The sequence below is a fragment of the Ursus americanus genome, chromosome 13 (assembly GCF_024610735.1).
Source record: "Ursus americanus isolate L20-20 chromosome 13, mUrsAme1.1.p, whole genome shotgun sequence".
Lineage (NCBI taxonomy): Eukaryota > Metazoa > Chordata > Mammalia > Carnivora > Ursidae > Ursus > Ursus americanus.
This window is the reverse complement of record NC_142139.1, coordinates 46,834,442-46,858,643: the sequence shown is the minus strand read 5'-3', so window position 1 is coordinate 46,858,643 and position 24,202 is coordinate 46,834,442. Positions and strand designations below refer to the sequence as shown.

Genomic DNA, 24,202 nt, shown 5'->3' with positions numbered 1-24,202 from the left:
CCTCAAGGGAAAAGGCAGTTCAATGTGGAGCTCACCTGGTGTGCTTTCCTTCCTTTGAGGATTGTGTCCCTACCAATATTGCTTTTGGTTGCTCTCCAATGCATTCAAATGAATATTTGCTTTTATATTTTGTCTAGCATTTATAATTATTATCAGCAGGAGGGTTAGTCCAATCCAAAGCTATTCTTCCATTACCAGAATTGGAACCCCCTACTTCTAATGTTAAAGAATGGAGCAGAAGTCATACTTAATCCTACCCGATGCTCTGCCCCCAACCTGATTAGTTAGCAAATCAATTTTCTGTTTAATTTCCTGCATCATGAATATGTAGTGCCATTCTGTTGCGTTTTTTTTTTTTTTTAAAGCATCAATACAACGTATTGGACACAGGATGTAAGTAAGCAAGGTTATTTTAGGTTCAAATATTTTGATTCCCAATATCCTTTTAATTAAAACTGATTTGACTTTTAAAGGGAAACTTACCCCTGATTTCATATTTTCATTCTCAAAGAGAGAATTGTACAGATTTGTTTCCGCCTCTGGAAGACAGCTATAAGGAGCAAGAAGTATGGAGGCACACATGTATGTGAGACTACTGTGGGCTAATGATAAACTTTAAGAAAAAAATTTATGGTAAAATACAAATAAAATTTGCCATCTTAACCATTTTTAAGTGTCCCATTAAGTGGCAAAAGTATCATCACTATCCATCCACGGAAGTCTTCTCATCTTACAAAACTGAGACTCAGTACCTGTTAAACGGTAACTCCCCATCCCTCTAGCCCCCGGCAACCACCATCCTACTCTCTGTCTCCGCGAATTTGACTACTCTAGTGTGCATAGCTCACATAAGTGGAATCAGACAGTATAGTCCTTTTGTGACTGGCCTATTTCACTTAGCATAATGTCCGGCCATTTTGTAGCATGTGTCAGAATTACCTTCCCTTTGAAGGCTGACTAATATTCTATTACAGGTGTATGCCTCATTTTGTTTGTCCACTCATTGGTCAATAGGCACTAAGGTTGCTTCCATCTTTTGGTTATTGTGAATAATGTGGCTGTGAACATAGGTGTACAAATAACCCTTCTGGTTCTTATTTTCAATTCTTGTGGGTATATACCCAGAAATGAAATTGCTAGATCATATGGTAATTCTACTTTTTATTTTTTTAAGGTGTATTTATTTGAGAGAGAGAGAGAGAGAGTGCTTGTAGTGGGGAGGGGCAGAAGGAGAGAGAGAATCTGCTTGAGATTCTGTTGAGCGCAGAGCCCAATGCGGGGCTCAACTTCATGACCCTGAGGTCACGACTCAAGCCAAAACCAAGAGCTGGACGCTTAACTAACTGAGCCACCCAGGCACCCCTGTTTATAATTTTTTGAGGAACTGTTTATATGGCTTCCCACAGTGGCTGCTCCATTTTGCATTGCCATCAATAGTGTTTCACCAACATTTGTTATCTTGCTGGTTTTTGATAGTAGCTCTCCTAATGGATATGCAATGGTAACCCAGTATGGTTGTGATGCACATCCTCCTGAAATGACAACATTTTGCTGAATTCCATTAAGTTGTATGCTTAAAAGCACATGTTAATTACAAGTAGATATAGAGGTTATTGACATGTACATGCTATTTGGAAAAATATTTTGCATTTTAGAAAATCTAACAGCTAACTTTTTTTTTTGATTACCTACTATGTGCCACATGCTGTGTAAAATGTTTAATATGTGACATTTTACTTTACCTTTGCTGTTACCATTGAGGTAGATACCATTTTACACATGAGGGGACTGAGGTGTAGAATTCAGGCTTTCCCAGAGTCACACAGTTAAGAAATCAAAACCAAGCAGTTCAACTCCAAGATTCAAATGTTTGGACCAAAAAAGAATGTTAGTAAGATTGTAAAAGAAACCTTGGCACATATTCATTTCGCCTTTTTGAAAACAAGGTGTTTTTTTGTCTTTTGTTTTTCACAGACTTGCATCCTACAGACTCGGTCATGTCCCAGGACTCTTGAAGGAGTGAGAATCTTAGCAAAGGCCTTCTCTTCCCATCTCTTGGGTAGTGAAGGACCTGACAGCAGGCACAGCAGATGCCAAGTCACCACCAGTTTCTCCCCTTGTCAGGAAAGATCGTGGGAGAAGAGACCCTCAGAGAATCAAGACTCTCCCATGAGCAGGCTGGGTATGTTCTCATTTCTGCTAGTCCTCTGGGGAGTGCCTTTTTAAAGGTGAGTCTCTGAAATTCCATATTGTAAACGTCCTTCTCTGGGCCCAGCTTTTCATGTGAATCAATAATTATAATTTTGTGGTGCTGTGTCCTAACCTCTTACCCACTCAAATTCTCTGTTTGGCTCTTTTCATTCTATTTATTCACATTCTGCTTGGCTATTTTGTTTCTTCTGTACTTTTGGTCTTTTGAAGTGCTATAAAAAAAAAACTAACCAGCTGATCCAAGATCACACAAATTCTATCATTTAAGCATAACTATAGGGTACATAGTGCTAGAAATAGTTTGGTTAGGTATAGTGGCCTGCCCTCAAAGATTTGAAACCAAGGCAGTGATATAAATGAATGATTCAAACATGTTTTGCAACATGTAGTGAATAAGCCATGAGGACTCACCAATAATGGTACCTGATGGCCCCCTGTCTCAACCACATCCAGTCTTTCCTTGTGGATGCAGAAGGTATGATGGGGATAAGGTGAAACTTTGAGTCCCCTGGACAAAAATATTTTTTGACTTGGTTTTAAAAATCAGTATTTTCTGCGGCTTCTTTGTCATTGTTACTTCCTTTATCTTAAGTGGACTAGGAATTTTAAGTCTTTGTTTTGGTGGGGAGAGGGGTTTAGTTTTTCTTTAATTTATCCTATCCTAATGGACGCCAAGTTCTATTGTGTTTTTTCCCCCTTTGAATTGCCTTTACTCTCCGGACATACTTTTCAGGACTTGACCAGCACAGGCCTGGATTATTGCAGATTTTTTCCTAGCTAACTACCTTCTCTTTGCCTCGCCCTTATATCTTACATAGTTCTGCCAAATCAGATTGTCCTTCATAATATTGTCTCATCAAAGAGTCTTTTGCTCTTTCCCTTTCTCCCTTTTTTCTTTTTATAAACACCAATCCTCTAGAATAATCTCCGTAAAAATTTTTTTGTTTCGTGGAATCTCACATTCCCCTAAGTGTTCCACTACTCTCTCCTAATCCTGATGTCCTGTCTCAGTAAGCAGGTCTCCCCAGTGTCCCGTAGGCACTGCTTTTGTTCATCCGTCTTCCTAATACTTCAAGGGAGAACTGAAGGCTCTTCTTTACGGAAACTTCAGTCTTTATAGATCTTTCACCTGTCTGAACTGTAACCACACAAAATGGAACTCTTAAACAGTATTCAATTTTTTGTTCCTTCTGGTTAATCTTCAATCCTTGCTACCCTTGTTAACAGTCATTTGTCAATTATACCTACAAAAAGGAAAAATAATTTTTTTATAGACTCATTTATTTTATGTCTGAGTATGGGGCACAGTTGTGGATGCCCCTCAATAAATGCACGTTGGCTGATTTTGATCGTCCAGTCTACCAGTGTAATTTAGGCCCTTTAGGTGCTCGATAAGATAGTCATTTATTAAAAACCTTTACCATATCCCAGGCACTGCTGTAGGTGCTGAGAAGAACGGTTATCAGAAGAGGAAACACAAAGAACAGGAATGGCGTCTCATCCTGGTTTGGGGAAGAATAAGAACAATTCACAGAGCCAGGCTGCCAGGGAGCTGTTCTGAGACTGGAAATCTATTCAGGTACATTGAAGACATAGCATTTGGTTGCTTCCTAAGAACCAGGCATGTGTTGCGCTAAGCTTTTCCCCCCACTCCTGTCTTTGAATAATCCCTTTCTTGACTTCAGAGACTCCTTCTTATTCATGATTCCTGCATGCTCATCACTTCTCTTGTCTCATGGCTTCTGCATACTGATTTGAGTTCAGCTTTTGCTCTTTTTTGCCTTCACCCAGAAATACCCCAAAGAGAATGTGATGAGTTCAAGTTGGTTGTTGCTTTCCCTACTTGCCACAGTGCTTATGCCACGACCCTCTTACACATCACTGTATGCAAGAGTCTACATGGGTAACTCTTGGCCCAGGTAGCTCCTTTGATCCAGCTATGATCAAGACTACTTGATAAGATATTCATTTATTATCTTAGGATCACTCAGTAAGTTTTCCCCTCTAAGGCTTGAGAAATGGGAGACACCTTGCAAAAAACCTTGTAATTAAAAAGCACCTCAGTTCATATTGGTAAAATCTATAAATATCCAGCATCTGGAAAAGTGCAGACCATAATAAGTACATCATATGAATGAAATCAGCTCATTTAACTACATCTGGAAGCATTGCATTTATTTTTATTTTAATGCTACACGTGACACTGACTTGATCCTACATCAGTTTATAGTCTTATTTGAAAAAACTTTTGTATAAATTATAAATCTGTATAAATCTCAAGTGTTCTGATATACTGTTAATTCATTGGTTTCCATAAGACCATACTGCATGGCAACTACTGTTAGGTCACATAGTTAATATTATTAATAAAGTTCCTGAAATTTTATGAAACTATTTACAGAATATAACTAGCTTTTATTTTTGAGGTGTTGAATACCCTGGACTGAATTTACTTCACTATTTCCCCTCCTCTATAAATTGGTCATTTGACTCTGAATTTACTTTGATATTATATTCAATGCCCAATATTTCCCATAAATTATTATGAAAATTGTTATGATCTTCTTGATTGCCCATGAAATAAAGCCTGTTCTAAGATTCCTTTAACCTTGCATGCAATGTTTTGATCACCTCGATAAATTTGCCTGTCATACAGCCATGGCGTTGTAAAAACCAGGCAATAAGTATAATTTCAAACATAGACGGGAATTGTATTGTGCTTGCAAAGAAATGTGAATGTCAAAAAAGTGCAATTTGCAAATTATTTTTCAGATCCAGTCAGTGTCTCTGTCTCACGTTCAGTGGGGTAAGTTCTCATACACTTTAAAATCTTTCTTCAAAGTCCTGCCGGTGTGGCTGCAGTCTGTCCTCAGTTCCATCGCATTGTTGCCCCTTTCGACATTGTTCTTGACATTAGTGAATATTCATAAAATCATTTCCCTCGCCAACAACTTCACCCTCAGTTTCTTCACTTTTTCTTTGAGTACGCTGTTTTTAAAAGGGAATTATATCATGGAATCAAGGACTCAAGAGAGCTTCCTATTTTTCTGTGCAAAAACAGGAATGCAATACCGCATTAATACATCAGTACAGAGACCTAACCGGTGTCATTGCTAAATGCATGCTCAGAAGCTTGCAGCATTCGGGGACGTTTGGGGAGATGTTATTGGTGCCCTGGAGATAAAATACATTAAAGCATAAATGAGCATACATTCTACACTTCCCAGTAGATGAAAATGGATTGAAGCTGAGGAGAATACCTGGAGGGCTTGAACTGGGATGTATGGAAACCGACCTGGGCCCGTGCGGCTTTTTTGATTAGGGAGTAGAGCATCCGATGTTTGCCAACAAAGTACTTTCTATGACGTTCCTAAAACTTGGCCAGATTTTGTTATTAACATGACATAGATTAAACTCTGTCTCTACTATCAATGACATCTGATGAACACATACTTCTTGAAGCCCGAGGCAGAGACAAGTTTTTGGCTACTTAAAATTAACCTAAAACATCAAAGTGTTAATAATGGGCACCGTGGCAGATTTGTCATTTTCCTATGCTTTTAGCAGAATACAAAAAGTTATGAAGAGCTTATTAACATCAGATTTTTTGAACCAGATTTGAGAAAATTAAGCTTTCTGAATGACAAATTTAAATAGAGCATTGCATTAAATAAAGCACAGGAGGTTGTTTTGATAAGTGTCCCTGAGTTAGAGGCTTTATAGTAAAAAGATGGAGGCGAACACATAACACATGTACACACAGTACCCTCATTTTTTAAAAGGTATGGTTGAAGCTATTGGTTTTAATTCTCCAATTGTTTCCATGGACAGAGTTTCAAAATTTACTCACCAAGATAGCACAAATGCCTCAGAAAGATTTTTGGGTTTGGCCAGCGGCCACGTTAGCATCAGGACTAAACTCCTGACTCTTTTGCAGACTTTGGAACGTTTTCTCACGTTTTGCGCCTGTGCGCCGGTATGCTTCTGCTCCGACTTCTGAGGCTTCCCGGTGAGTGGTGGATACTGCTTTTTATTTATGCCTGCTTGAGGATAAGACACGAGTCCTTGATTTCAAAATGTGCTTAAATAGGCTGCTGCTGCTGCTGCTGAACTGATTTCTACCTTTTTAAGTATAATGCCCTTGTGATAGACTGAAATATTATTCAACTTAGCAAACAATAGAACTCTTAGACATAACAATGATATTTTATGTACTCATTAGAAGTCTGAAATCATTAGCTAAATTATACCTTTAACCTAGTGGTCATGATCTTGAAGGACAGTTGAAGTTCTCTGAGGTCCCTGTTTCTTGGTATGTATACTGGGAATGAAAACATTATGTCCCACGGAGATTTTTATTGGAAAAGGGTTGAGAAGAGACAAATGCTCTGTAAATATATAGTGATCATCGCCATTATTTTTCACGGAATCTCAAGAAACATTGAATTCTGAACATGGTTGGGTTTGTGATATTAATTTCTCTGAATCAACAGAAAGCTACCTAAAAGAATAGGCCAAATCTCCTTGGCCTCCTGAGGACTTGCTCCTGCAGTGAGACCCTAGAGCCTTATTACACTTCAATAATAAAAAGCATGCACGATTCATTAAGGATATAGACAAGACTTTCTGTTATATTTATTTATTTTCCAGCTTGTACAAACTGGATGTAGAAGCATAAACATAGTACATTTCTACCATCTTCAACAAAAATATAACCAATATGTACAATTATTGTATTAAAAATACAAAAGGGATACAGACTCCACCAATGTCTTTCTAAAAGACATACAGGTACAAGTAGTATCAAAAGTATGAGGAGATCACCAGTTAATTGTACATTCTGCACTTGACATCACAGAGCGAACTGAGATTAGCAGTCCTATGTTCTACAATTACTTAATGCTTAGATAACGTTTGTGCAACTTGTGGTAGCGCTAGATTTCTGTCTTTCTATCTGCACATGAGGTCCATAGCCTATATAAGAAAACTGGCAAATAATGCATATTACATGTAAAATTACAAATGCATAATTGACAATGTAATATATAAGCAAGTAGACAAATGCCATGATACAGAAGAGATTTATTAAATAAAGCACTGACATCGTTTGATACAGTGAAAAAACACTGCAATTTGACTTTTAAAATTTGAAGCTATTTACGTTTATCTACTGATCAATATGATCAGCTGAATTTAATGGAAAAAAAATCCAAGACCAGCAGTTCCTCACATTTGAGTACTACTCGGATTGGCAGCCTTCACTTTTCCGGAGTCTGTGCAAAAACAACACAAAAATAGAGTGGAGGGGTCATTTCAGTCATTATAGGGTTAATAGCAGCTGTGAGCAGGTGGATGCTACACACGTGGTCGGCCTTCTCTATCTGCAGCGTCCATAAAGCCACTTACAGGTCAGCCTTTGGTGACTGACCCACCTTGCAAAGGCTGGCATATCTCATCAGGTTTTTGATCTTTTGTCTTTTACCATGTTAAAGGCTTGTTTATTCCCTAATGCCAATTCAGTAAAGGGAGGCTGTCTTGAAAGAGCAGTATTAACAGCTGGCATTAGCTCCAATATCCCGAGCTGCGTTCACTGCAATGCTATCCAGTTACGAACGTTTCTCTTTAAAAACGAACAACAAAAATCCCTAAAACTAAACAAAAATCAAAGAAACATAACTTAAAAAAAATGGGGTTTGCCATCCATCTCAATGGAGCAGGACACGCCCTCAAATGACACCATCCTGCACTCCATAAGGCTCAGACACAGGACACAAGAGTCCCATTTCCCTCCCCTGGCCATGTGCAAACAGTTTTACAGAAGCACCCCACCCACTGGGGAAGGAGTGGATGAGGTGTTGGTATTTAAGTAATTGGCTAACATCTTATATTTCCAGGATAGGGCACTTCACGGGTGAGGCCAGAAGGACGCGGGAAGACAGGGTCGCAAGCCAGGTCTTCCCTCTTCTTGCTGTGACCACACCCTGTCCGGCATATTTGGTTTTTTAGAAACCCAGGCTGGCAACCCTACTTAAAGGTTCAAAATAATACTGTAATCATTAAATGGATCTAACATTTTACTCTCTGAACACAATCTTTAAATTCATTTCTTTAAAAAAAAAAAAAAAGACATTGTAAACAAGTGGACAAAGCACTGTACTCAAAGGATTTCATTGCTTTTCTTTGTCTTCCTTGATGGGTTAAAGGCCCCAAGTAGTTCAATGGCTAGCTTTTCTCATTATCCCAATGAGACCAAGTGCTAGGGCTGGATTGAAATCTAAAAGGAAGATTAAAAAAAGAAATCCTTTCAGGCATCGAGAAGTGCAGCCAGAGTGAATCATCTTGTTGTGATGACCTTGGAATTGGGAATGATACTGTGTGATGCGGCAGGCGGCAACAGTGGGAGCTCGAAGAGGGCTGCACTGTGCATTTCAAGCAACAAAGTCTGAAAAGTGCCAGGGCAATTTCTTCACAGTATTTCACATGCAAAGGGGAAAGGAAGAAGGGGAGAAGAAGCCCCATGCTGCTTTTAAGGCAGGGAAGGAGGCAAACTGGTCCACCGGCCTCAGAACGTGGGTTCCAAGGCTCTGCTGCTAGGGACGTCTTCTTGTGCTCTCCTTTTAAAGGTGGCTAACTCTGCATCCAGAAAAAGCCTGTGCCTCAAACAGCAGATACTTGTTCATCTTCTGCAAACATAACCAGAAAGGAGAGAAAGGAAAAACATCAGTGAGCAAGCGAGTCGTTTCTTGTGCTAGAGAGAACACATTACTGATAGGTTAAATAAAAATACCACAGCGGTTTCTTTGTAGTATAACTCACCTAAGTAATGATTAATAATAATGTTTTTAAAAAATACATAGATTCATCTTAAATATATATACATAATATAAAATAGAAACATTGTTTATTGATTGAAAAATTAATAAATTGAAAATTATAAATTATAGCAGCATGTGACTTTAAACAATATACACTCAAAGTCTAGAAGGATATCTAACAAAATGTAAATAATGGTTAGCTGCAAGTGGATTAGAATTCATTTTCCATTTTTGTCTTTTGCTTTTTTCCCGAATGGTTATTTGCATAATGAAATAAGTTAAACTTAAGGGGAGGGGATGATCTCTGTCACCCTCATTCCAGCATGATCAGATAGATAGAAGACAAAAGAGTTATAGAGAACTCAGTTTCTTCACCAGACTTCCATCTGAACTCATTAGAGGTCCAAATATAACATCTCCACAGAAAACTTTGACAATTAGTACAGAAATCTAGCCATATACACGCTTCATGACAAGTGCTCCCCCTCTGCAATCTTCGGTATTTCTTAAGCCAGTTAGAAACAAAAACCTCAAACATTCGAAAGCTTTAACCCTAAATTTGGACCTCTGAATATAAACTGTTCTCTGTATATTAAGAAAACCAATGCCCTGGAAAGCTTACAGTAGGCAGCATCAGTGAATACAGCTAACGTTATGGTTTTAAGAGTGCATATGTACCATCCTCCTCGGTGGAAAACCCTGGAGACTGATACGGGGCGAGGCGCGGGTCACACTCGTTGGGTTTATGCCACTGCGGTTTGTTCACGGGCCTGCTGCTCGGCGGATGCCCGTGCGCCTGCTGGACCGGCGAAGGCCCAGCTGTGTCCGTGGGTCGGGCGACCATCCGAGACCTCTGAAGTGCCACGTTGTAGTCTGGAGGTTTCCTGGCTGGATGGGAATGCCCTTCTGGAAAGTCAGTGATGGGGATTCCAATGTAGCCGGGAGGGGTGGGCGGCGGCTCTCGATACCTGCCCTCCTTCCGCACTGTAGTAAAGACAAGGTACCGGCCATTAACCGTTTTGTGGAAGAATATTTCATGTCCCAAATGTTTATCATAAATTGTTCAAGTAATTCTTGAGACAGCAAACACAGTGTCATCACAGAGGTAATTCTGTGTGGTCTGACACAGCGGTAGGGGATATGGTAGGTGAGGGAATGGGGGTTAACTGGACCAAATATTCGCAATGGTATTCTCTATGTGGTGAAAGAATTGGTGAGAGAAGCAGGTAAGCAATCTGCTATCTTTAAGCAGACTCCTTCAAACCTTTTATTTAACTATAAAATAGTCATAAGGTTAACAGCTAACCCTTGGGTTTACTGGAAAGATTAAGAAAAGAAAAACAGAAAAGGTACCCAAGTAGTATGCCTGGAATATGGTGAATGGTTCTTTCCTTCCTTCTTTTCTCCTGGCCCCAAGGTCAAGTTAGGCTAGTCCATCTTTGCTGGGCACTTACCCAGCATTACCCTTGTGAGGCAGAAAATCAGTCTTAGGTTACTTTCAGGTCTTGGACCACACTTTGGAAAATAGAGAATTAAATTTGGAAAAGTAGTACCAAAAAAGATGCAAATTTGGAAACTAAACTATATGGTATATATTTCTCTTAAAATTCTTTAATTAATGTTCATGACCTAGAACATGAGATCTGTAAAGGCAAGTAAAACTAAAGTTTTATTTTCTTGAACCTCACAGACTCCATTATTAGGAATGAAATCATTCTTTTCTTTTCTTTGCAATAAAAATTGAGTATTCGTTTGTTTAAAAAAATGCTTTAAATTCACAACCCAAGGAGGGGTATTAACTGTTATCATCAATCCATGACTGTTTATATGGCAAAATAACTATAATTTTTCTACGAATAAAAGTGATGTCTCTAATGATTATACTCTGGAGTTTCTCACTCTGTATCCTGTGATATATTCCTACACTTCAATCACATAGATGTTGAATATGCCATAGGAAATACAACCTGATAGGACTGGGGGAACGTGGGGGACTTCGCAACAGAAACAGCAGCCTCTCCCAAGCACTCACGAGTTCCTAGCTAGGCACTGTTCTAAGTGCCTTCCCTAGATTTCCTTTGATCCCCACATCAACTGTATTAGTAGAAGTTATTCAGCCCGTTTTTACAGAGGAAGAAACAGGCCAAGGTTGGTACCTCGCCCAATGTCACAAAGCGAGTAAAGTGGCAAACAGGGATTCAAGCCCAGTCTGCTACGCTCTTCTGCGTCCTGTTGTCGCTCAGCACCCTCTCCCTGGTTCTGTAGTGTGCACAGAGGATCTGGTTAGCACCCAATCTGTCTGCATAAGGAAAGTCAGTGGAAGATTTATATATGCAAAGTGTAAAGTTCTAAATACAATTCAAGGGAACAAAATAGAATAAGAAACATTTAAAATAATTTCCATTAAAGAAAATTGTTCCTTTAGAAAGAATGGACAACCTTCCTCGTAATTTTAGCTTAAAAGATAAGAGAACATCCATAATGATAACCTGCTGACCTTGATTGCTAAAATGTACTGAATGTTTAGTATGTTGGAATATATCTGTATGTACCTGACCACAGAACCTGGGCTCTTGACTACTCTTCATTTCAAAATCCTGAACACACCACTAATGCGGAAGCTCTAGGCAACAGTGGGTGGGACAAAATGAGGAAAAGACTCATGAATGCAGATTTGACAAAGCTTTCTAATCAGCTTACCTATGAGTCCCTTTGCGGTACTCGATGTCACAGCTATGTGGGCCGGCATGGGAACAGGTTTGGTCTCTTCTGTGGTCACAGAGGTCATGCTGCTGCTTTCAGCCTCAATGGAAACGTCTTTCCCACCCCTTCGCTTGATTGTGCCCGTGTCACCTTCTGAGTCTTCCCCCCAGTATCCTGTGGAAGACGCCCAGCTTGCCCGGGATTGGGCTTGTTCGAGACTCTCCCTACTTTGATCTTGCCTGTTATACTTTGTGCTGTGATCGGAAAACATAATTTGGTCCATATGGCTGCTTGAGGCCCATAAACCTGCAGGATCCCCTGAATAATCAAAGTGAGTGTGCCCGAATGGAAGTGTCTCCCAGCTTCTCTGGTGCTGGATGGTCTGTATGTTATCATGTGAGCCGCTGGAGCACGACGTCCAGCTCCCACGGCCGCTGTCGGCAGCATCGAGGGAAGCCCGGTCCCCTTGGTCTTGGGAAAGTTCCTCTGTGCTTGGAGAAGAAATTACTGTAGCTGTAGCATATAAGCCTCGGCTCTCGGACATCGGTGCGTAGGACCTAAGTGGTCGAAAGAAATGAAAAGGAAAAAAAAAGGTGCAAGATTGTTAACTAAGAAACCTAGGATATAAAACCAAAACACCTTTTCTTCCCCCTGGAAAGGAGGCTTTTTTCATCCCAGGAAGAGGATGAAAGCCCCACTGAACTGCATTCTCGTAGCCGGTTCTGCTACATCCAGTCTGCTCACCTGATCGTTACCAAAAAATAAGTCCGGGGGAAAAGAACCACCACCTGCTCATGGTAAGGGAACACTTTCCTTATACGGCTAAAGGATGGCTCAACATAATCTGATTTCGGGAAGGCAGCTTCTACAAAGGATCTGGGATACGTCCTAAAGCCACCCTCTGTCTTTAGCACAGAACAATGGTCTTCCAATAAAGAATAAACCTAACTTGAAAAGCAGGATGTACAACAAAAATAGCGTGGCATTTAGTAATCTAGAAATTGTGAAAATCAGAACTGGGGTGGGAGAGCATTTTTTAGGCATTACGTAAAGTAATAGAAATATACATCAGAAGTAAAGGATTCATTTTTAAAGCATAGAAGAAGGAATGTAAAAGAACACGAAAGAAAAGCTGCCTACCCTAAGCTGTACTGATCTGGTTCAATCATAGTCCGCCTTTCCATCCTGCCCACACCGAGGTTTGTTTCCACGATGCTGACAGAATGCCTCTGGCGCCTCTCATCATGCAGCGAGGCTGGCACCGAGTCAAAGGAAGAATTGCTGACAATACTGGATCGGGAAGAAATTTCACTGTGACCAGAATCTGAAAAATTATCCACAGTACCACTGGGAGCCAAAGTGTAGCCTGCATGGGAAATACAACCGTATTAATTAGACACTGTGGGTTTACAAGAGAAAACTGAAGTCTACCAAACAGAAGCAAAACCAAAATGTAGGCCAAAGATAGCACCACTGAAGTGGGGGAGAAACCATCTGACTTGTGGAGACCAGGTGACCGAGATAAGGTAAACTTTCACTCAAATGAAATTTAACATGCTTAATGAAAGATGAAGGAGGAAAAAAAAGAAACAGTGTTATGTGAGCAAGGAATGCTGCAGAAATCAGGGCACTACACGACTATTCTTAGCTTCTTTAAGTATAAATTACACTACTATTTGTCTATATAAAAGAAACTAAAGAATACTATGATCAAGTTTAAAAGCTGCCTTTTTGTTTCAAACTGCCAAGTCAGTTACCTTCAATAAAGTTTTAAATTTTTCAAACTATATGGTATAGAGTAATTCACCCGGAACTATCTGTATTAGAATTTCAAGGGTGACAAGTAAGAGTAGTACCCGAAGAAGACCTCTTTGGTTTTTTGCCATTTGGTTTTTCAATATTAATAATATATTGGATGAATCACATAAAAGCCAATTGTTTTGAAGGATGTAATGTGCAAAATCTCCATTTATCTCCCCAGACTATCACAGTGTCTAAACAGATGTCCTGAAGGACATTTTTTGGCCCGAAGGACCCTTCACTTTCCTTTGTTGCTAAAAATAATTTTGAAAGTCACAATGGAAGAGACACTTGTCTTGATATTTTTTAATGAAAAAAATTCAAATCTTCTTTCTCAGTACTCATTTTTTTAAACATTAATTACTATAGATCTCAAGTTACCTTAAAATACTGGTTTTATATGATTATATGGATACAAGCAAATTTTTCAGTGCCATTTACCTAATAAAAAAATTAAATCTAGAACACCCAAGGGCAGCTAATTTACTCTCTAAATAGTACTTCCCGATCCTTTCAGTAGCTTAATTCCTGATTTATTTTTTAAAGGTTGCACAGGTCTTGATAAGATTTAATGTGTTCATCTATGAGAAGTCTTTTTATAAATCACACTGGAAGTTCTGACAAGATTTAAAGCCTTTGCTACACAGTCTGCTCAAAAAAACATCTCAAGAAAAATCATCACTCAGATGGAGCACTTGACATTTAGAGGATTTCTCCCATTTTCCTTAACTAATAATGAGAAAATTCCTCTCTTTCCCACCCCATTTTTGGTTCTATTAACCCCACCTATCCCATAGGTCCGTGGTGCATTGTTATTCTTGTTACTGTTCTCACTTCCAAGAGAAGAGGAGGAACTGGTTAAGTCCAGCTGCCCGGAGCCAAAAGATCTCAGCTGATTGCCACTGCCACCTAACAACAGGATGAGAAAAGAATTTAGATATATCCATTTAACAAGGACAGTAGAGACTGATACCCACACAAAATGCACAGATGTCTGAAATATCTAAAAAGCAGAGCTGAAAAGGTATTTGTCATGTCAGTGAAATCCAATAATTTGTTAATCTTTTTGGCCTTCCTCCAAAGAAAACCGTCTTGGCCATTTATGGCTGGCATCCCCCCATTCACTTACAGGGGAAGAGGAGAAAGTAACTCGGGGGGTTATGCAGCAGAAAGTGACTATTATTGTAATCTCAGAAAGCATCAACATAAGGGAGAGAATTTGCCTAAAATAAATAGCGACCAAAAAAAGATAATCAAGACCCGTGTTAATACAATGAAAAAATAAATCAGGAAGATATTAGTTCTTCTTATGTGTTTAAAGCCCTCTACTCTGTAATTATTGTTATATAATCATATTAAGTTAGAACAACTTTTGGTATAAAAAGAATTATTTCCATACTTACAATCAATAAAAATCTTAAATGTATGTTTTAAAAGGCCTTATATAGTTAAACAGTATTTACTAGAAGTAGAATATTAAAAAATACCAAAAGTCTTCCAAATTTATAAACTGAGGGGGAAAATAATCCCTTGGGCATTATATAGATCATTTTCAATGACTCTAATATCAAAAATGATGTGATATACAATTGTGGAATTTATTGTAGCTGAAATGTTACAGATCACTATAAAGGAAAACAGTAAGTAACTGAGTTCTACCTTTCCTTGGAGAACTTTGTGGAGAAGTGGGAGGGGAAGAAAGCTGTGAAGACGCATTTGATATAGTATCTTCTGCTTGTTTTTTATGACGCTCCAGACTTCCTTCTTCAGACAAAGAAAGAATTTTCTTTAAAGCTTGTGGAGAGTTTATGCCTATAACAGAAAGAAATATGTATTTTCAAGACGAAAAAGAAATAACATTAATAACTAAAATCTCTTAAGATTTAATATTACATTCCGTTTCAATGTATTTATAATCTCAACAGTCTTTGTTCTCATCATGGTATAAACAGTAAGCTTGCAGAAGGCACACGATACCTGTAATGTGGTTTCTGATTGCTAGCTGCTGGAAAGCTGGAAATAGACTGTTTTTGGTATTTTACTGTAGATTCTAAATCTTAGAGTAATCACCATCTTTATTCAACAATACGTTAAACAATGAAGAGAAAAACATACACAATTTGAAAACACTAGAATTTAGATGAAAGTGATACAGCTAAGAATATTTGTTTATTATTAGAATTCAAGTTTGAGTATTTTGGTGAACTCAAACAGGTATTTTGGTACTGTGGGATATGTGAGCTCAGGAGAAGTGGGAATGATGGCAGAAAACTAACGAGCCAAGAGCTAAACAGAAGTCGGAAGAAAAGTGAATAAAAGCATTCTGAGGGATTCCATATAGTTAATATTTGATCAAATAGTAGATGAAAGAGAAGGCAGAAGGAGACCTAGGAAAGTGCCCTGTGCCACAGAAATGAGGGGAGATGATTTTCAGAAGGGAGTGATCCAGTGCCAAGGGTAAGATCAAGTAAGGTGAGTGTAGAAGGAAAAGGATTACATATGCCAATATGAGGTGATTTCCCCCAAAAATTATTTTTAGAAATAAGGGACTCACATTAAAATATTTTACAAAGCCTCTAGTATTCCTATGAAGCACTCTCAATTACCTTATTTTAAACAACAAAGAGATACTTGGGAAGGCATGATAGCATTACACTACCTTGATCAATGCCAGTTTTAATGTTCTTAGATTTAACAGAATCCATTAAGAAGGAGGCAGTAAAATTTAACAGAGATTTAATCCTTCATTTCACCTCATGTAAGCATTTGATCTTGTTTTAATACAGTTTTTTAAAGACCACTTTCAAAGCAATATTTTATTTACATGCATAGATGCTAATATAACCAAAACGCATGAAATGTTAGCTACACTAAAACTGAATAAACAGGTTTGGTTTGGGAAAGAATTCCAAGGCCAGCATTATACACGGATTCAAAAAGTGCTTTATACTCAGGCATACCTACACATTTGACTGATAGGCTATCTTTAGCCAAAAGAAAGACTGATAAACTTCCATATAAGAAGTTCAGTGTAAAAGAGGAAATAGCAGTCAGGTTGCAGGGGATTTAGGAATATATAAACATTAATAAGATAGTGGGCAAATAAACATGTAATTCAGTTTGTGATAGGGAAAGCAATACAAATATTTCGAAGGGAAAATGTCAAGGAAAGGTATTCTTTTGTCACTCTTCCCCAAATTCAACAAATGGCCTACTTGCTGATCAGGAAGAAAGGGCCAAAGATAGAGTACGAAGGACCTAAGAAGACTTGCTCGCCTCGTAAGGACAGGCTGTAATTGGGCAGGAACTGCATCAGTGACCAAGCACCTATTTTATCTAAGTAAACTCTACTACAAGTTCGTTTTTTTTTTTTAAATAATTTCTTCCCTTTTAACAGTTTCCTTTCACATATATGTATAAAAAAGAACCCACCCATTTTATGAAATATAATTTTGTTGTACCATTTACATAAAGGGACTAAACTTGTAGCTAGATTTTAATGGGAAAGATGAAGCATGATTTGGCCCCTTAACATTCAGGAATTAACTGTATTTCCCCCTCAAGTTACAAAAATCAGTGATGCAACAAATAAGAATTCACCGCCAGATAAATCATTTCACTTAAAAATATTCTGCCTAAATTCTAGCAATTCATTGACCAGAAGGCCAAACTAGTTTAAATAATGTATATGGACAAAGCAACTTCTGTACTCATTAAAAATTAATCAAAGCAAAATTTTCCCATTTCACAGCGCCCCCCCCGATGCCATGACAAATGAGTATGATTAAATGAGAAACTCTATAACATAAACAGTCCCTTCCACCAGCAAAAGTAAAGTTTCACTTAGTCAACATTAATGTTTTATTAAGAAGTAACAATCTGAGAGAGACCCAAGTATATTAGATAGTAGTTATTCAAGATCAGGATGTTTTCCTAATCTGAAAAATATGACACCAAATAGCCTCAAAAGAGGATATGGTTTTAATCACCTACCAAAAGGTGGGAGATCCTTTACTGGCACTTTCTTTCGTGAAGGATAAAGGGACACAGCAGGAACCTGCAGTCCTTGGTTGATTTTATGTTGGGGCTGTGGCTGCTGGGGCTGGGGCTGGGCTTGTGCTTTCTGTTGCGACCCTGCCCTTGGAGCCACTGGGGAGGTCTCAGATTTGACGGGCTTTTTGTCACCAGGATTCTTGGGCACTGTATTGTTTGGTTTGAAAACAAAACAAGAAATTTCAGAGGTTAGTAACTATATACAACAAGATAAATTTAGAACCACATGAGTATTTTCTACACTTTAGAACACTAAAATGTATCTTTTTATTTTTTTTACGGCCTATATAAAAGACAGAAATGGGGGTGGGAGAGAACTCAGCTATAGAAAATCATAACGGCATGACAGGACAGAGCTATTTACTTTATGACACTGGCTCTCGAATGATGGTTATACTATTAAATACTACCACATTAAAATAAAAATAGAAAAATATGGGGAGTCCAGTATCTTATGTGTATATATATATAAAAAGCACAAATAAATGATAAAAGCTACAACAGGAAAATTGCTAGGAATTACTTTTCAAAATGGAGTCCAACATTCCTTGACATACATGAGCTTAGTTTTTATTTAATAAGTGGTATTAACTGTAATCTTGTTACTATCAAATTCTCTCTCCTATGGGTAGAATGATCTATGTTAGCTAATAGCAACCAATACTGCTTGAATATTATACTGAGTATATATAAGTCCATGGCATATAGAAGGCGAACCAATTTAGTAGGGCAATGAAATTCTGTATGTATAATATACTAATATTTGAAACACTCAGTATATCTATGATATACTTCCTCCATTTCACATTAGGCAGCTCAAGTAAGTCGCCTCAGGTGACATTGCTATTTTGAGGAGCAAACAAATTTGAACTCAAACCAATCTGACTCCAGAGAACAAACTCTTCATGTTTTCACAGCGTCCTGGGAAAATCTCATAACTTGAATCTTCTCAAATCATCTAACATTTAAAAGTCTTTCTAAAAGGTGTCTTCAGACCTGCCCATGAAAGACCCAAAAGTGTCCTAAGTGGAAAATGCCTCTATCTCGCAAAAATGCAGATGCAAATAAACAAAACTGCCCCCACTTCGAGCCTGGCCAGGTCCGGAAAGGCCGGGAAGCTCCGGCTCAGGCGGCGTTGTGGCTCACCGCGCAGCAGAATTACTGCTCTGCGTGGCAGGGGAAGTTACTGCTCGGCGCTGTCCAGGCTGGGGTCTGACAGGCAGCCAGCTCGCCTAGGGCCAGGCCCCTCTGACAAGGTAGGCCCTCACCCCTCTCAGGCTGCCCATCAATCTGGAAATATCCTTGTGAGAAAAAGGGATGCAACTAAAATGGCAGGCACCGTCAGTCAGTCTCTGGTGTCGTCCTCCCGACACTAACCCGGTCGGACACAAGGTCTAAGCCTGGGAGAGCGGAGCATTCAAGGGAAAGGCGGGTACGTCCCCGGGATGCTCCTGGCCCCTCCGCACTGCAGCCCCGTGTGTCCCGGCCCAGACCGCGGCACCGGAGACCCGTCTGCGCTGCAGGCAGATTCTGCAGCCACTTCAGGGAAAAACTCACATGTGTTGGTTGCTGGCTCGCACTGCAGTGATAATGTCTGAAGACTCTCCTCGTCCATTTCTAGCTCCAAATTGGACAGGTACTGCTTCACTTTTCGAGCCATTTGGGCATCTTCATAAAGCTTTTTGGCATTGAGAAAGGAACTACGCCGTACCCGCTTTTTATGGCCACCTGTCTGAGCAACGTCTAGCACTGTTGCGTTTGCACTACCCTGGCTGAGAGACCTAGAAGACGAAAGGCAGATATGCAGCTCGCTCTAGCACGCGATCGCGGCGGCTTTCTGGAACATGCCAGGACTGCCGTAAGTACTTTAGGTTCTAAAGATCACATGCCTCATTCTGGTAAGTAAACTGTTACAGAGAAATAGAGACTAATATAGATCAAAATGTTTTTTTAAGTTAAAAAATCATACACACACACATACAAACATATATACGTTTGGCACCTGGTTCCAGCCCAACTAGGCGATTCTGCTTTTCTCATCTATAGAGCATTCAAGGCAGTTCTTTCATAGAAGCCGGCAAATAGGAATGATTATATATAAAAGCTCATGCAATACACAGTTAAAAATCATTGAGATTTACATTAAATTTACTTCTCTTAAAGAGGATGTCTTACATAAATTTAAAGTTAGCTACACTGTTCACAATCGTTCCCTTATTTCTTGAGTTAAAGGTATTGAATTTTTAAAGTTATATGGGTCAATTTGTTAATAAAATGATCATGCAAATATAAACATATATATATATAGAAACTAGTACATGAATTGTTAAGAATTATGTTTAAAAAGTATTGGTTTATAGAATGAAAATAGTAGTTAGTTGAGCTATAAAAACTTTAGTTTTAACACGTAGGGGCACTTTTTATAGTATGCGTATTTACTTCAATATCTGTGCAGTGGTATTTAAATTGCACAGTTTTTCCTTTTAATGTTCTTCCTCCCCCAACCCTGCATTAGGCTTTCTCCATTTCAAAGCACACAAATTATATTAAAATAAAATCTTTTTGAAACTTCCAAAGTATGCCTGGTCTACACTTCCCCAGAACAATCATCAATCATTTCACAGCTGTCATGGATCATGACCTCAAAAGCAAAAGCCCCAACAGATTAAACTTGAAGTCAGTTTGCCAACTGAAATTCTGCTACAGCAAGAGGGTTAAGAAAAAATGCAAAGCATCAGAAAATATAGCAGGTAAGAAAACAATGCAATGAGCAGAATAAGAATCGTGTGTGGGTTTGCAAGGTCTCCACCACTTACCCCAGACTCCTCCACTTCTTCTTCCTGTAAGTGAGAGCCATGGAGATTGAAGCATGGGTGTAGAAAGAGAGACAGAAAGATCACAAGCTCAGAAAGAAAGGACTAGACTTCTGGGTAAGCAGTACTAAAGCTCACAAACATTGAACTGCATAATCACCTCACACACACAGCTTTGCTGGGAATATTCTTCAGGCTCAAAAGACCGATATATTTAAAATTCTTGCTCTAAAAACTCCTCTCCTTCACTGGATTAATCACTGTTGACTCTACTGACAACTAAATCCATTGTATAGATACTAAGACAATACTGTTTGGGTTCTTTACATATTTTGGGTCATAATATCAGTTATTGAGTTTTAGCTCCACAAATCGGTGTTCTGACAAACAAGGCATAGTTCTGCCTCGTGTCAAGTGGAAAATTTCTGCAGGACGAGCTGTTTTTACTGACAGTCAAAAATGTACCTGATGCAGAATAAGACATTTATTTCAAATTGGAGCCCAAGGGGGATTCTCAGCACGACCTAATACAATTTCTACCATGCTATAAACATAAATATTCGAAAACTTCTCCTTTATTAAGGAAGCTCTAAACCCAAACTTCTCTAATCCCACATGTGCTACTAAAGTTGACACACTCACCGAGTCCTGAACATGAGGGCAGGGTCCATGTTAACTGAAGCCATGCGGCCAACGTGACGAATTTCTTTTGCGATCATCCTTAGCTTCTCAAAATTGACTAGCCCGTCGACTTTTGAGTCATTTCCTGTAATTGTCAAAGAAGAAAGAGAGGATCACATCGCATTCATTTATTCTGTGCTTCCACAAGTGAAGACAGAAAATCTACTTTATATTTACCTTCATGAAGGAATGTGAGGTCCTTCTTGATAACTGGGAATAGGGGGATTATGGGAGGCTGGAGGTTTTGACTATTGAGGACATTGCGATATTTTGCCATGTTTCTGGAGGGATCAAACAGGTCTTGGAGATCTTGAAACAGCTTTTCATATTTATTGGGAAGTTTTTCCCAGGTGGTTCGTAGTCTTGCCACTGGTGCCAAGTTTAGGCCACTGAAAGGAAAACAAGTGACATAAGATCAAATTACTCATTAATGAAGGACGTAAAATAGCATATTGTTTATTAATATATAACACCTCTGTGTTTATGCTATATATACACAGCAATTTACAGGATTCATAAGAACTATTAATAACTCTGGGTAATGAGAATTGAAGATAGAAGCAGGGTTAGGGCCAAGGGCTATTACTCTTCTTCCCTTTCTACCTTTCTAGTCTGTTTTTTATGAACAAACAACTAGAATGTGAAGTGTCACGAGGGTAGCATTTTATTTTGCAGCTTTGTCTCCATACACAGAGAAGCACTTGGCACATAGAGGGCATTTGATAAAACAGACTAGCCGACTATCCTGTAGTAATCAAATAAAAGTCCTAACAGTAGTGCGAGTATGATCAAACCCCTAGTGAGAGAAAATGACTAATCATCACCATGAATATCAATATTGCTAATTGTTTCAGTTTATATTTTCTTCCAGCCTCAATCTAAGCACTTAAAAGGGAAGAAAATGAACATTTACTGGGCATCTCCTTTGTTCATACCATTTAATCTACTCGATCACTCTTTGGGGCATAGTTATTTTACGGAGAAATAAACTGATGTTCAGAGAAATTCAAATAATTTGCCCATTTTTTTAGTTCACAGAACTAAAAAAAAAAAAGTAGTGAATATAGCTTCTCTGGGCTCTACATGTAGCTTACAGGGGATTTTAAATTAAGAATGACTGGATTCAGAGAAAAATAATCATTCAATACGATTCAATTAAAAACCACTGCACTTACACAAATTATATGGTGCTCCTGGACTGATACATATTTTTAATCTACAAACTGAAGTGAATCTTAGGACCAGTCTGCTCTCTTACCTGATGATTGCAAACATGGAGTTAAAATTCTTGCATTCCCTGCAGTGTAGTGCTATCTTGATGAAATGCTTAATGATCTTCATCCTCTTCAGCTGGTTGGTCTCTCTCAGAATTTCGGATGCTACCCAAAATGTTTCTTGGTTAATTACTTCTTCAAATTTCTTCAGGTTGGCACAGCTGGTTTTGGATTTGAGTTTAAATAAGTCATCTATATATTCGGTCGGTTCAATGTTACGGAAAAGTTCAAAATTTCGCATGGAGAGCTGTGTGGCAACTTCAACGGTGCTGAGCTGCAGGAGGGAGATCTGACTCTCCCTCAACAGCTCCTGAGCATCTTCATCTGAACAAAGAGTTTCTGTCTCCATGTTGTTTTTCAAGTAATACCTACGAAAAACACAGAATTCAAAGCCTAAGCAGTAGTCTCATGACATTACTTGAAAGAATAATGCTGCTTTGTAGACAACATTTACAAGAACGCTCAGTTGAACGGCGTAAGGATTCTTCTCTATAAGGACAGAGAACGCAGCTGCCGCCTCAGTCACCAGCTCATAGAGCACCTATCCAGAAGCCGCTGATGGAAGCTAAGGAATCACAAGTCCTTTCATTTGTACCAGTTGTGATGCACTTTTCTTCTGCCCTTTCCTGCTTTCTAGATTATTTTATCTGTTTTTGCTGAAAGTGACAAAAAAGAGCTAAATTTGAAATTTCAGTTTAAATAGGAAAATAGGCTCTAAGGAAGGCCGTGGGAGAGGCCAGACACAGGTCATATACATATATTGTCCCAGAGAGAATCTGTGACTATCGATGTGGTTCAAACTGGATTAATCCAAGTTTATCTATTAATTCAAATACCAAAGAAACCTATAAGCTATTCCTCCCTGTTTGATATTATGAGTACAACAATCCCAAAACAGATTGTTAACTTTTAAGTATCTGATTTTCACAAAAACCCTCCAAGTAAGTGAGGCAGGTATTATTCTTATCAGATGAGGAAACACAGGCTCCCAAATATTAATGAGTAGTTAATATCAGTGAAACTCATTCATACTCCTTTCTCTTTGTAAACAACTTGTTGAAAACAGAATCCAGATGTTTGCCCTGTGGCTTTCTTTTTTGGGGGGGCGGAGGGGTGGTGTGTAGACAGACGCTTTTCCTAGGCCAAATTCCATAAAGACAGAAACTGAATGAGCACAGCGGGAGTCCTGCCAAACTGGCCTTTTGCACATTTCACCAAAGCAGCCAGGACAGGAAACACATAACTTGAGGCCTTCACATTCACAGATCTAACGTTCCCAGTTTTCATTACTCACGAAGCCCATGACATGTATTCATCTATAATTTTCTTGAATGTGAACCATGAATCTGCAACTCAGTGGAGATTTGTAGAACTCCATTATGGTTACAGATCTATCAATGTACATTCAAATGATCATGAGAAAAACTGATCTCCTAAAACAACACTAACTACTCGTGTCAGGGTTGGAAATAAAGGAGGAGTGAAGGAGAATATGAAAGTTATAGTTGATAGCAAGAAAAATGAAGTTTTGAATGAATTAAATCAGGTTTAGATATAGACTATGGAAAAGTCAAGTAAAATAAAACACTCCATTTGGCAAGAAAGAAAGAAAAAAAATGTGATGTATGGAACTAGTTAATATTCCCATCAGTGCAGAATCTGGTCATTAAATGACAGCCAAAACTTAACCACTTTTTCAACTTTCACTAATTTGTGGTTTGAGGATACAAATTATATATATCGAGGGAAGTAACATTCAGGAGACTCACAACATCAGGTACAACGTTTTCTTGCCAGTAATATGAGATGAGCAGTTAGGCAGCAGGAGAGCAAGCTCTGAAGCAACTTAAGT

The 24,202-nt window shown here is 38.7% G+C and overlaps 1 protein-coding gene across 22 annotated transcripts in view; it reads right to left on the bottom strand.

Moving 5' to 3' along the window:
* Positions 1 to 6,815: 6,815 nt before the first annotated feature.
* RAPGEF2 (Rap guanine nucleotide exchange factor 2) overlaps positions 6,816 to 24,202 on the bottom strand; it is a 231,494-nt gene continuing 214,107 nt past the window's right edge. For 13 of the 22 annotated variants that reach the window (XM_045798708.2, XM_045798713.2, XM_045798709.2 and 10 more), the window contains 12 exons: positions 22,335 to 22,718; positions 21,254 to 21,465; positions 21,038 to 21,161; positions 20,399 to 20,422; positions 19,140 to 19,363; positions 17,523 to 17,729; positions 15,189 to 15,341; positions 14,316 to 14,438; positions 12,870 to 13,095; positions 11,727 to 12,286; positions 9,705 to 10,010; positions 6,816 to 8,894 (listed from right to left, as the gene is read on the bottom strand). In XM_045798708.2, coding sequence (XP_045654664.1) covers positions 8,869 to 8,894; positions 9,705 to 10,010; positions 11,727 to 12,286; positions 12,870 to 13,095; positions 14,316 to 14,438; positions 15,189 to 15,341; positions 17,523 to 17,729; positions 19,140 to 19,363; positions 20,399 to 20,422; positions 21,038 to 21,161; positions 21,254 to 21,465; positions 22,335 to 22,718 — 2,569 coding nt within the window. In that variant the 3' untranslated portion in view covers positions 6,816 to 8,868. The remainder of the gene's footprint in view (positions 8,895 to 9,704; positions 10,011 to 11,726; positions 12,287 to 12,869; positions 13,096 to 14,315; positions 14,439 to 15,188; positions 15,342 to 17,522; positions 17,730 to 19,139; positions 19,364 to 20,398; positions 20,423 to 21,037; positions 21,162 to 21,253; positions 21,466 to 22,334; positions 22,719 to 24,202) is intronic. The other 9 variants (XM_045798718.2, XM_045798719.2, XM_045798720.2 and 6 more) reach the window with 3 other exon arrangements.